Source organism: Numenius arquata, chromosome 25 (assembly GCF_964106895.1).
Source record: "Numenius arquata chromosome 25, bNumArq3.hap1.1, whole genome shotgun sequence".
Taxonomy (NCBI): Eukaryota; Metazoa; Chordata; class Aves; order Charadriiformes; family Scolopacidae; genus Numenius; species Numenius arquata.
The window spans coordinates 4,488,751-4,501,022 of record NC_133600.1 but is presented as its reverse complement, the minus strand read 5'-3'; the positions used below and the strand labels follow the sequence as shown (position 1 = coordinate 4,501,022).

Below are 12,272 nucleotides of genomic sequence, written 5' to 3'. Positions count from 1 at the left end.
AACGCAGTGATGCAGCAGCGTCGCTATGGCAACGGGTGACATCACGCCTGGGCGCACAGGGACTCGGAAGCCCCGAGGTCCGCCGACGTGTGTCTGCCCCGGGGTGGTGTGTGGGTGCCGGGGGTGGGTACCCGGGGTGGGGGTGGGTGCCCCGGTGCACCCAGCATCACTGGGTGACCCCAGGACTGGGCTGGGGAAGGGGGTGCAGGGTCCCTGCATGGAGTAGGAGTCCCCCAGCGCCCTCACCCAGCCTGGACCCCCACCCACACGCCTGGCCCGCCCCGGAGGAAGAGCAGAAGAGGCTGAGAAGGGTCACACCAAGGGTCTTACTGTCCTCAGCGGGACAGAGGACAGATACTCCTGTCCCCCATGTTCCCCCCCACCCCACAGCACAGCCTCCCCACCCTTCTATGGGTACAGGGGCACAGAATGGTGCTTTGACACCAAACACCCACCACTACCGGGGGCTCTCCAGCCACGCTACATCCCTGGGGACAGCCAGAGCATCCCCTGAGGTCTCTGGGGACCCGTGTGGGGCAGTGCCACAGGTCTAGCACCCACGGGGTGCCCGATGCGCCCATCCAGCACGGTACATCTCCTATCAGCAGGTCCTGGTGGGAGCCAGGATTAAGCATCAGCTGATCCCTGCGGGGACGGCATCGGGGATGACATCGGGGATGGCATCACTGCTCAGCGCTTTGGGATTAGCTCCCTGGTGGGAGCCCCTTCCCACCCCTCCTGCCATGGGGCGCGCAGCCGGGACCCCGTGGCTCTGCTATCCCCAGGGACTGCCAGGAGCGACACCCACGGCCGTGTCTCCATCCGTCTGCATCCGTGGGGAGGCAGCTCCCGCGCAGGGCTTATTTCCCGGGCTGAGCGTGCAGCGGAGCGCAGCTGCCCCGCGGAGCTGCCAGCTCGGATGAAGGCAGCGCCGTGCCATCCTCCAACCGCCCAGACAGCTCGGGCCAGGCCCCCCCCCCGGTTACTGCTGCTCCGTTCGGCAGATGGGGATGGAGGCGTGAGGTCACCCAGAAAAATCAGGCTCAGTCCTCAGCTCCGTGAGCCAGGGGGGCTGTTGTTGTCACCCCTTCAGGAAAAGCGGCGGGTGCCTGGGTCCCGGTGGGGAGCGGGTGCAGGATGGGTGTCCCTCACCCCGCCGGGAGCAGGAACACAGGGTGATGGAGGGGGCGGCTGCTCAGAGGGGCAACCCGGCGCTGGCACAGCGGTTTGGCACAGAGAGGCATCATGCGCTGGGCCAGAGGGACCCAGGCACTCCCATGGGAGCCCCCAGACAGGCGGGTGTTTCCCCCCCCCCCGCCCAGCGCCCCACGGCATGGCTGGGGCTCGTACCCTGCCCTGCTCCCAGCGCTGGGTGCCTGGCTGCTGTCCCACCAGTCACACGCTGCTCACATGTAGCCCCCACCTCTCACACGCAGCCCCCACCTCTCGCACACGCACCCACCCAGAGCACCCAACTCCCACTCGCAGCACCCGCTTCTTGCACACACACACACACGGAGCACCCACCTCTTGCACACAGGGCACCCACTTCTTGCACACGCACACACACGTAACACCCAACTCCCACTCCCAGCACCCACTTCTTGCACGCACAGAGCGCCCACCTCTTGTGAGCCAGCACCCCCCTCTTGCACACGCGGCACCCACTTTTTGCACACGCACACACACGTAACACCCAACTCCCACTCAGAGCACCCACTTTTTTGCACACACACGGCACCCACCTCTCACCAGCAGCGCCCCCCTCTTGCACCCACTTCTTGCACACACACACGGCACCCACCTCTCACCAGCAGCACTCCCCTCTTGCACACACAGGACCCACCTCACACGCACCCACAGCATCCACCACGCACCCACAGCGCCCACCCTCTCACTCACAGCCCCCACTCTCTTGCACACACCCACCCAGAGCCCCCATCTCCTACAGGCAGCACCCACTTCTCTCTCACACACACACACACACACACAGAGAGCACCCAACTCCCACTCACGGCACCCATCTCACACCCACCCAGAGCACCCACCTCTCACCCACAGCACCCCCACACCCACCCACCCACACCCCCCGCCCCCGCAGCACCCCCCCCCCATCGCAGACCCGCACCCACCTCACCCCAGGCTCCTCGGGGCTCGGCTTCCTCCCGCCCCGGAGCCGCCGCCGGTGCCCCGCTCCCGGTGCCCGGTCCCCGGAAGGCGCCTCCCCCCTCCCCGGTGCTCACCTGGAGGCCCCGGCGCCGCAGGATGCTGGGCTCGTCCATCCCGCCGCCGCTACCGCCGCCCGCTGCGCCCGCTCCGCCCGGTGCGCCCGGTCCGCCCCGCCGCCGCCGCCGCCGCCCGGTGCGCCCGGTGCGCCGCCCAGCGGCCCCGCCGCGTCACCGGACGCGCATCAGCACCGAGCCCGGGGCTGGCACGGCACGGCACGGCACGGGACGGGGCTGGCATGGAACAGCATGGCATGAGGTTGGCACGGCATGGCACGGGGCTGGCACGGAAGGGTACGGCACGGCCTGGCACAGCATGGCACAGGGATGGCACAGCATGGCACAGGGATGGCACAGGGATGGCACGGCACGGGACGGGGCTGGCACAGCATAGGGATGGCACAGGGATGGCACGGCCTGGCACAGCATGGCACAGCATAGCACAGGGCTGGTACGGCATGGCATGGGGATGGCACAGCATGGCACAGCATGGCACAGGGCTGGTATGGCAGGGGGACGGCACAGCACAGGGCTGGCAGAGCATGGCACAGCATGGCACAGCATGGCACAGCACAGGGATGGCACAGGGATGGCACAGCATAGCACAGGGCTGGTACGGCATGGCATGGGGATGGCACAGCGTGGCACAGCATGGCACAGGGCTGGTATGGCAAGGGGACGGCACAGCACAGGGCTGGCAGAGCATGGCACAGCATAGCACAGCATGGCACAGCACAGGGATGGCACAGGGATGGCACAGCATAGCACAGGGCTGGTACGGCATGGCATGGGGATGGCACAGCGTGGCACAGCATGGCACAGGGCTGGTATGGCATGGCATGGGGCTGGCACAGCACAGGGATGGCACAGCATGGCATGGGATTGGCACAGCATGGTATTGCACAGCATAGCACAGGGCTGGCACGGCATGGCACAGCATGTCATGTGGCTGGCACAGCACAGGGGTGGCACAGCATCACATGGGGCTGGCACGGCATGGCAGGTCATGGGGCTGGCACAGCATGGCAGAGCACAGGGCTGGCATGGCATGGCATGGGGTTGGCATGGTACAGCAAAGTCTGAGACCGGCACAGTCTGCCTGCCTCGGTACAGCCCAGCATGACATGGGGCTGGCATGGCATGGCATAGCCCAGGGCTGGCACAGTCTCCCTGGCTCAGTACAGCCCTGCATGGCAGGGTCTGGCACGGCATGGCACGGGGCTGGCACGGCACAGCATGACATGGGACTGCCACAACACAGCACAGTCTGGAGCTGGCACAGTCTGCCTGGCTCAACAAAGCCCAGTATGGCAGGGTCTGGCTTGCCATGAAGCTGGCACAGGCCCGGCACAATCTGCCTGGCTCGGTACAGTGTGGCACAGTATGGCACAGGGCTGGAACGGCCTGGCACAGCGTGGCACAGCACAAGATGGCATGGCATGGGGCTGGCACAGCCCAGAATCTGACACCCCAGAACTGGCACAGTCTTCCTGGCTTGGTGCAGCCCAGCACGACAGGGTCTGGCATGGCACAGCATGGCACAGGGCTAGAACAGCATGGCACAGCACAGAATGGCCTGGGGCTGGCACAGCAAAGCACGGGGCTGGCACAGTCGGCTTGGCTCGGTACAGCCCCGCACAGAATGGCACAAAGCTGGCACAGCAGGACCCACATCTGTCCTGCATCTGGCATGGCACAGTACAGTCCTTATGGCCTGGCACTGCCCAGCACTGCCCAGTATGGTCCAGCATAGGACAGCACAGCCCAGTTTGGCGTGGCATGGTCCAGCATGGCACAGCCTGGCCTGGTTTAGTGTGGCGTGGCACAGCCCAGTACATCCCAGTCCTGCTGTACGCTGTGGCATGGCAAAGCCCGGCACGGCTCAGTTGGGCACGGCACGGTGTGTACCCCCACCCAGGAGGGCAGGAGGTGCCAGGGGACCCTCCGTGCCCCCACCCCGGCCATGCCCACGACAGTGGGATGGAGGGTGTCCTGGCAGCGCCGTCCTGGCGCAGGGACACTCCTGCCACCACCCACTGCCCTCTGTCCCCGAGCAAAAGCTGCACAAGGGGACGCTTTCTGCAGGGACAAGGGGACTCTATGCACGGCCCTCGGTGCCACCCGGCTCCACCGTCCCGGGGTCACCCGCCCTGTCATGCGGCTGCCCCAGTGACACCGCGCTATCCTGCATCACTGGGGCTTTGTTCACCACCTCCGGGGACAAGTTGTGCCGGGGATGGGCGTAAGGAGCCCAGTTTTGGGGACACGAGCGTGTGTGCGCACACACACACACACACACACACACACACGCTCCCAAAAACCCCAACAATCCCAATCTTGGAGCAGCCGCTCAAAATTTACCCGGTTACGTGCAGGGGATCAAAAACATCCCGTGAAGTTCACCAAAAAAAAATATGCCCCAAACCCCAAAAACCCCATGACATCTCTTTTGCTTACCTTGCACTTCTCGCCAGGCCGGAGCACGCGATGCAGCCGGGGCAGGTTTTGGCCGAGTCCCGGCACGCACGCCGGCAAAAAAGGGGGATATTTTAGTTGCTTTCTCTTTTGCTTTTGGTAAAAGCGAGGCACGCAATCACGCCTTGCATTCTGCCCCGCCGGCGACCAGCCGCCCTTGGGCAAGCTTTTAGCAGAAGAGGAAACGCCGGGTGCGGGGAGCTGCCGCCGAGCACCGGGGGTGGTGGGGGGGGGCCATCCACCGGGTGCTGGGGGACCGGGCATCCGGGAAGGGTAGCGGAGCCTTGGATGCGGAGTGGGACCACCCCGGGTGGCCGATGCTGGGGTGGCTGCTGGTGGTGCTGGCGGCGCTGGCGCGGGGCGGTAAGTGCTGCTGCGGCGTCGGGAGATGAGAGATAACTTCAGAGAACTTTCAATGAACGATTCGGGGGCGATAAGGCCTGGGGAGCTGTCGCTGCGATGGAGGCGCTCGCCTGAAACCACAGGGATGGAGTAAAGGCGAGTGAATCCCCGCCGGCAGCGGGCAGGAGCCGGGGCGAGAGGCACCGGCCAGCACTGCATCCCCAGGAGGGGGGAAATAGTGGGGTTTTTTTGGGTGAGAATCGCCCACGCGGCTGCTCCGATCCATCAGGCGAGCAACACGGTGTTCGGGCGATGGCTGCGCCGCTGCTCCATCCTGGCTTTGCCCGACCTGCCGGGGTTTGGGGTGCGGGAACCCCCCCAGCCGCTGCCCTCTCCCGCAGGCACCGCCGCGGCCCCCGGCTTCTCCTGCTGGAAGCAATGCAGCTCCCAGGACTTCCACTGCTCCTGGCCCCCCCATGGCCCTGCCGGCAACACCTCCTACCTCCTGACGCTCTGGTGAGTCCCACACCGAGGCAGGGACGGCCCTGGGGACCCCCTGGGCTGTGTCCTGACGTGCGGGGACACGAGGGGACATGTGCCCCCTGCATCCCAAGCCCACCCGTATCCCCCCGCGGCAGCTACGCGAACCGGGGGCAGTGCCAGCGTTTCGAGGTGGGGACGAGGACGACGTACACCCTGAACCACCGCCAAATCTACATCTTCACCAACACCACGGCCTGGGTGGAGGCACGCTGGGGGGGTCACCTCCACAGGACCCCCAACCTCACGCTGTTCCTCAACAAGGCCGGTAAGTGCCGGCAGGGACCCGGAGGGGCACCAGCACCAGCGCCAGTAACCGCGAGACCACCTCGTTTTTACAGTGAAGCCGGACCCACCCGCCACCGGGATGCCCTTCACCAAGACCGGTGGCCAGCTGCGGCTGCAGGTGCCGTGGCCACCGTGCCACCATGGGAGCTGGCCGCCGCGCCACCGTGGGAGCTGGCCGCCGCAGCGGGAGGCTCGCTTCCGGAGGATGGGTGATCGCAGCTGGACGCAGGTAAAAATGTCATTTTCTGGAGCCGGCGGTGACCGACAGGATGGTCAGTAGCATCGAGGCAGCCCAGGGAGTGTGGGGGCTCGGTGACGCCATGGACCCCCCCCAAAACGCGGCCGCGTCCCGTCTGTTTTGCTGCGTTATTGGCTCTGTCCCGTCCTCCCGGCCGTGGGATCCTGCTGCCGCCTGTAACAGGATCAGGCTGTGACTCGCGGGGATTACACAGGCAAAACCCCAGATTATACTAATGACAAGGACAGATGAGACCTGAACGCTTGTCCCCAGTGAAACCCCCGCAGCCAGGGACCCCCCAACCCTCTCAATTGCTGCTGGGGGGGTCCCAGGGCCAAAGCTCTGGTACCCCAGCCAAAGGGACTCTCCTGGTCACCGTGTCCCCTACACCCCGTTTGGCTCTCCCAGCCCCTGGGATGTCTGGGGGACACAGGGCAGCATCTGCTTATATGTCCCAGTAGCATACTGGTTTTACTGGGCGAGTCCCTCCAGCCCCCCTTCCCTCTGCAGGTGACGTGCGAAACGGTGACGGACAAGGATGACTCAGGTCGGTTTAGCCCACAGGGATGTGGGGGACAAGCATCTCCCAGGGGTTCTCCCAGGCTTTTGTGGGGGGGCTCTGCCCCATGCTCCATCCTTCCCCCCCCCAGCACCCCGCGACAGCCAAAAGCTGGTGGAAAGAGCGGGGGGGTGTCACCCCCCACCTGACCCTGCCATCCCACTCTAGTGAACTGCTCCCTGGAGAGGGACGGCACCTTCGAGGTCCAGCTGCGGCACAAGCTCCCCCACTGGAGCAGCTACTGGAGTGACTGGAGCAGCTCCATCTTTGTTCCCGAGGGTGAGGAAGAGGAGAGGAAGCGGGTGGGATCCCAACGGCTCCCGAAAATGCTGATAGCCCGTCTGGGCTTGTTCCACTTGCAGAAATCCTGGAGAGCCCGGAGCTGAGCTACCAGCTGGGAAAACTGGGGAGAGACGGGCAGCGGGTGCTGAGGCTGGCCTGGCAGGTACGGAGGCACGTACGGCGGCATCCCCGGGGACCCTCCTGGGTGTCCCCCCACCATTTCACCCCCTCTCCCTCCCCCAGCGAGCCCCCGAGGGGCAGGGAAACGTCACCTACACCCTGCACGCCCGCATGCTGGCGTGCCGCTGCACCGAGCTGGCCGAGGAGGACACCGTGGTGCAGGGGACGGAGGTGACAGCGCACAACCTCACCCTCTCCGGGGCTGAGTACGAAATCCTGCTGACAGCAGCCAACGCCGCTGGGCCGGGGCCGGCACGGAAGGTCCACGTGCCGGCAGAGCAGCATGCAGGTACCAGCCCCGTGGGAGGGATCGAGCTCCCAGTGAACTCGAGGGAGTTATTTTCCACCGAGCGGGATGCCGGCCACCCCTTGCACTCCCTGTTTCACCCCAGATCTCAGCTTCGAGGACATCAGCGTGGCTGGCAGCACCCTGACGGCGCGGTGGGAAGCACCGAGCCCTGGCTCCGTCTACTGCTTCGAGCGGCAGCCGCTGCTGCAGAGAGCCTCAAAACGGGGCGTTTGCACCCAACGGGATTTCCCTGCCAAGAGCATCCACGTGGAGATAGGCAAGGGAGCGCTCTGAGCTCCCCGGCCCAGGGCTGGATCCTGGCAGGGGATTTAACCGGAATCCCCCTTTCCTGCCCTAGGAACACTGGAAGCAGCGGTGTGTTACCGCCTGGCCGTGCACGGCTGGGCCCCGGCGCGGGGCTGGTCCACCTTCGCCCTGCAGCACCACTACGTCAGCAACAGTATGTACGGAAACACGGAGCATCCGCCCCCGGCTTAACTGCAAAAAAGGGGAAATGCCCCAAAATGCCCCTCTCCCCAATTTTTTTTTTGCATCCCTCCACCATCACGTGCAGACTCGCTGGACGTCGATGTCAATGCCAGCGCCGGGGATGCCACCATCACCCTCCAGTGGAGCCCGTCCCCCCGTGCCGCCTGTCCTGGGGCGCTGACCAAGTACCTCATCTGCCACGCGGCCAAGGGGGACAACGTGACGTGTGAGTGGGACCCCTCATCCCCATGGGGCAGGAGGAGGGTGGGCTACTGCCGGGCTACCGCCTGCTCGTTGTCGCTTGCCCAGATGCCGAAGCGGATGCCGCAGCGTCGCATTTCACCCTCCAAAACCTCCAGCCTGGCACAGCCTACAGCGTGGGCGTTTGGGAGGTGACAGCGGAGAGCAGGGGGACCTGCAACGCTTGGCGGCACTTCCAGACCAAGGCGCTGGGTAACGACCGGAGACCCTGTCCCCTCCCCAGCCCCTGGGGATGCTCTCCATGGGTTGCTCGCCCTCACCCCAAAACAGCTCCAGTGTCCCAAGCCGGGTGCTGGGGACAGAAATACCACCACCCAGCCATGCCCGTCCCCAGGAGCAGTGTGGAAATCCAACCTGACGTTCCTGGGCATCTTGCTTGCTCTCCCTGCCATGGCCATCATCTACCAGCTGAGCAAAAAGAGGTGACAGCAGCACCCTCGCCCCCCTGCTCCAGCCATCCTCCCCCTCTCTACTCCCCATTACCCCTCCTTCACCAACCACCCCCTCCCCAGGGCTCGCCGCCTCCTCTTCCCACCCCTGCCCAAGCCTGTGGGCACCAAAGCCATCCAGTTTTCCACCGGTGACATGAACCAGGTGAGACACAAGGGGCAGGAAGGGCCGGATCCTGCACCCCAGCAGGTACCCACGCATGGCCCCGGCATGGGACGTTCCCACCCCAAACACATCCGACCCTCAGGGCCAGCCCCGGCCAGGCTTCGTGGAGCCCTCGGAGAGGTTCAGCCCAGCTGAGCTGCTGATAACGGAGCTGGATCCCGAAAAGGAGGTGACTGACATCCCAAATGGAGATGACACCCCACAGCCCAACCCCGTGGCTGAAGAAGCGGTGCTGGTGTGCCCATCGGGCTATGAGAAGGACCTGCCGTTCACCTACCGGAAGCAGGACGTGCTGAGCCCGGTGGGATTTCCAACACCTGGCAGCACAGGCTGCTCCAGCCACCCACCCGGCGAGGAGGAGGAGGAGCAGGAGGAGGAGGAAGAGGAGGGAAGAGGGGGGCTGCGTCAGCCGCTGGTCCCCATCGCCCTGCTCATCTCTGACAAACCCATCATCATCAGGGACGAGGAAGGATGGGACCCATTGCCGGAGAAGTCTGTGCCGTAGCCATCACCAGGCTGGGGATGGAGAGCAGGAGGGGACCCCCCCATCCCATGGGATGCTGAGCACCCACCTCGTGGGCTCATGGTCGCACCAGCACTTTCAGGGGTTTTTCTGGTTTCCAGGGTACGGAAGGAGATGCCTCCAGGATCCGGCCATGCAGTTCCCAGCCTCAGCCTTTCGCTGGCAACCAATAATTAGGGAAGGCAGTGGCAGAGCTGAGGGTATTTCCTCGGTGGAATCGGGAGCAAAGGCAGAGCATCATCTCGGGGGGCTGCCTCTTGCCCTCCCACCACAGCCAGCATCACCCCGGCCCCTGCGGGATGGGGGCACAAACAGCCTCAGCACCAAACACCGGCTACTTGCAAAAAAAAAAAAAAATTAAATAAAAAAGATGATGCAAAAAATAAAAAAATGCAAGAATGCAAAAACAAATGTCAAGATTAAAAAAAAAAAAAAAAATTAAAATAAATGCACAAAGGAGCAGTGCTGAGATGGCTTCCTTTGCCTGACCCGGGCAGATCACAGCAAGGATTTAGAGTCGAGGGCAATTCACGGCGCTGTGGAGGACGCAGTCAGGCAGTGGGGCCAGGACTGGAGGTTACCCGGGGAGGGCAGGGCCCCCCCAGCACCCTCATGTGGGGCCGCGCCGCCGCCTCGGCCTTATCTGGGGCAGAACTGGAGATGCTGCTGAAGATGAAGAGCGGTTTGTGGTTCCCTCTGCCCTGCGCGCAGCGGCCGGAGGTGTCAGCGTTTACTTGCTGAGAGTGCAAAAAATAAAAAGGAAAAAAAAAATAAAAAAAAAAATTAAAAAAAATGGGGTTAGTAACACGGGGAAGTCCAGGGAAAGGCAGTGCCGCCACAGCCGCGGTGGCTCTGCCGCAGCTGCCGGCGCTCGGCTCAGCCTCCTCGCTGCTGATTTTGGCCCTGCTTGTGTTTTGCGAAGGATTTCACCAAAACGACACTCGCAGCACCGTCACGCGGGGGTGGAAACCGCGCTGATGCTGACTGGAGATAAAGCACCGGGGAGCGGGGCCGGGACAGCACATGGCTGCGTTTTGGCACGTTCCCCGGCACGACCTCAGCCAACTGGGGTGGGTGGCTCGGGATTTATGGCTCTTCCCAGCGACGGGGACGGCTGCGATGGCACCATTCCCACGGCCGGGGGTCCTGGATGGCTGGGTGTGTGCAGGACCCCCTGCCATCCTGCCCACCGGTGTCCGGCGCCGCACGTCCCGGGTGTCTCCGCTGCCGGCGGAGCCACGAGGTGGCACCAGCCCCACATCCCCAGGGTGCTTCCCCACATCCCGGCAGAGCAAATCCATCTTTCCCTCCCTGCATCGCCCCAGCCTCCATCCTTCCTCCCCAGCACCCTAAATCCCTCGGGATCGGCTGGAAAACGGGGATCCCAGCCCCAGAAACCCAGCGGGAGAGATCAGATTTACGGATTTGATTGGGATTTGGGTGATGTCGGGTCCGCTGTCGGAGCACACCGGGCCAGCCACGTGCGGAGAGGGTATTCGGTTACCGGCTTGGCATGAGCTCGCACTTGGGTTTCAGCCCCGGCCCCTGTTTACAGCTTGTTTTTGGGGGCCAGAGTGGCAAAGGAAATGGCATCGGGGTCACGGCACAGCTGGGCAGCGGCGGTAAACACATTGCCCGGCTGGTAGCCAGAGCCGCCGGCGGTTAATCATTCCCGTTCATGGAACAAGTTCATGCCCGGCCAGCCAGACCCGGCTGCTGCATCAAAAACACCCCAGGGAGAGGTGGGGGACAGGAGACACCCCCATCGCCCCCACAGGGTCACCCTCTGGGGATCGATCCCACCTATGGTGCTGCTCACATCGGCTCCCCCCTCCCGCCCCCAACGCCTTTGGGGACAGCCCTGTCCCCACCGACGGGCCCACACATCTTCCCCACACATGTCCTGAGTTGGTCAGTGCTCTGCCGGGAACACGGTGCCACTCAGAGCCCACGGGCAACGTGCTGGGGAAAACTAATGAAACCAGCCTTGCTAATTAGTGCAAGTGAGCAGCTCAGGACTTTATAATTAGTTTAAATTTCACAGGGCTGTTTTCCAAATGGGTCTCCGGGGGCTGCTCTCAGCCCAGCGACCCGAGGACAGCCGCCAGGCCAGCTTTCACAGCCAGGAAACGACCTTCCCCGCTCCTCCATCCGGATCCGACCCTGTGCGGGACCCAGACGTGCCTCAGGGCATCGATTACACCCGGTGAGAGCCACCGCCACCCGCTGCCCGAGAACGAGCAACTCATTACGCTGAATGGGGAACTCCTTGTAGGACACCTCTGGGGTAAGCAGCAAAAAGCCACCACAACAGGGAAAATAAAGCTCAGCCCAGCCCAGGGGGGACAGCGGGACCAGCATCGATCCCAATAGCACCCCGAGTTGTGGGGTCCCCCCAGCTTTGGGGTGCTCCCCGGGGGAGCAGAGCGGAGCAGCCCCAGCCATCCACACAGACACGCACCCCAACACCTTTACAAACAGCTAATTTTAAGACCTGATGCCTTTTATTTTTAGAGGAGGACATCTGATTATGTCCTGCCTTCCCTTTTTACATTGCCTGATACGCCGACTATTTCTGTCCGGCTGTTGACACCCGCCGGCGCCAGCGCTGCCCGGTGAAGGTGCCGCCGGCCAAGGCCAGCACCGAGCATCCCTGCCCTAAAGTGGAAAAACCTCCCTCGATTCCCACGGAGTCCCACCAACCTGTCCCCAAAAGCAAATGGCACGGGGGACACGCATGAGGGGATTTACCCCGCGTCGCCTCCGCTTGCTCTTCTTAAGCAGAAAAATTCAGCGCTGCATCCCGAGAAAGCAGCCGGTGCAGCCAGGAGGAGCCATGGGAAGATGCTGGAGCCTGGGAATTTTGCTTTGGGGTCCTTGATTTTGGGGGATGCAAGCTCGGGAAAACCCTAGAGCAGCCGGAGGGCTTTGCTACAGCCCCATAAACATCAGCTCCTGGGGGTGGT

At 63.8% G+C, this 12,272-nt stretch overlaps 1 protein-coding gene across 1 annotated transcript; it reads left to right on the top strand.

Annotated features, from left to right (window-relative positions):
• The first annotated feature begins 4,461 nt into the window (after positions 1-4,461).
• IL12RB1 (interleukin 12 receptor subunit beta 1) lies at positions 4,462-9,648 on the top strand. The gene is given in 17 exon segments (XM_074164027.1): positions 4,462-4,467; positions 4,807-5,004; positions 5,006-5,063; positions 5,444-5,558; positions 5,681-5,850; positions 5,924-6,099; positions 6,619-6,655; positions 6,836-6,946; positions 7,030-7,112; positions 7,193-7,418; positions 7,522-7,695; positions 7,777-7,878; positions 7,993-8,133; positions 8,217-8,360; positions 8,503-8,590; positions 8,681-8,762; positions 8,866-9,648. Coding segments are annotated over 17 exon segments (2,334 nt in total). The 3' UTR covers positions 9,289-9,648.
• Positions 9,649-12,272: the final 2,624 nt, after the last annotated feature.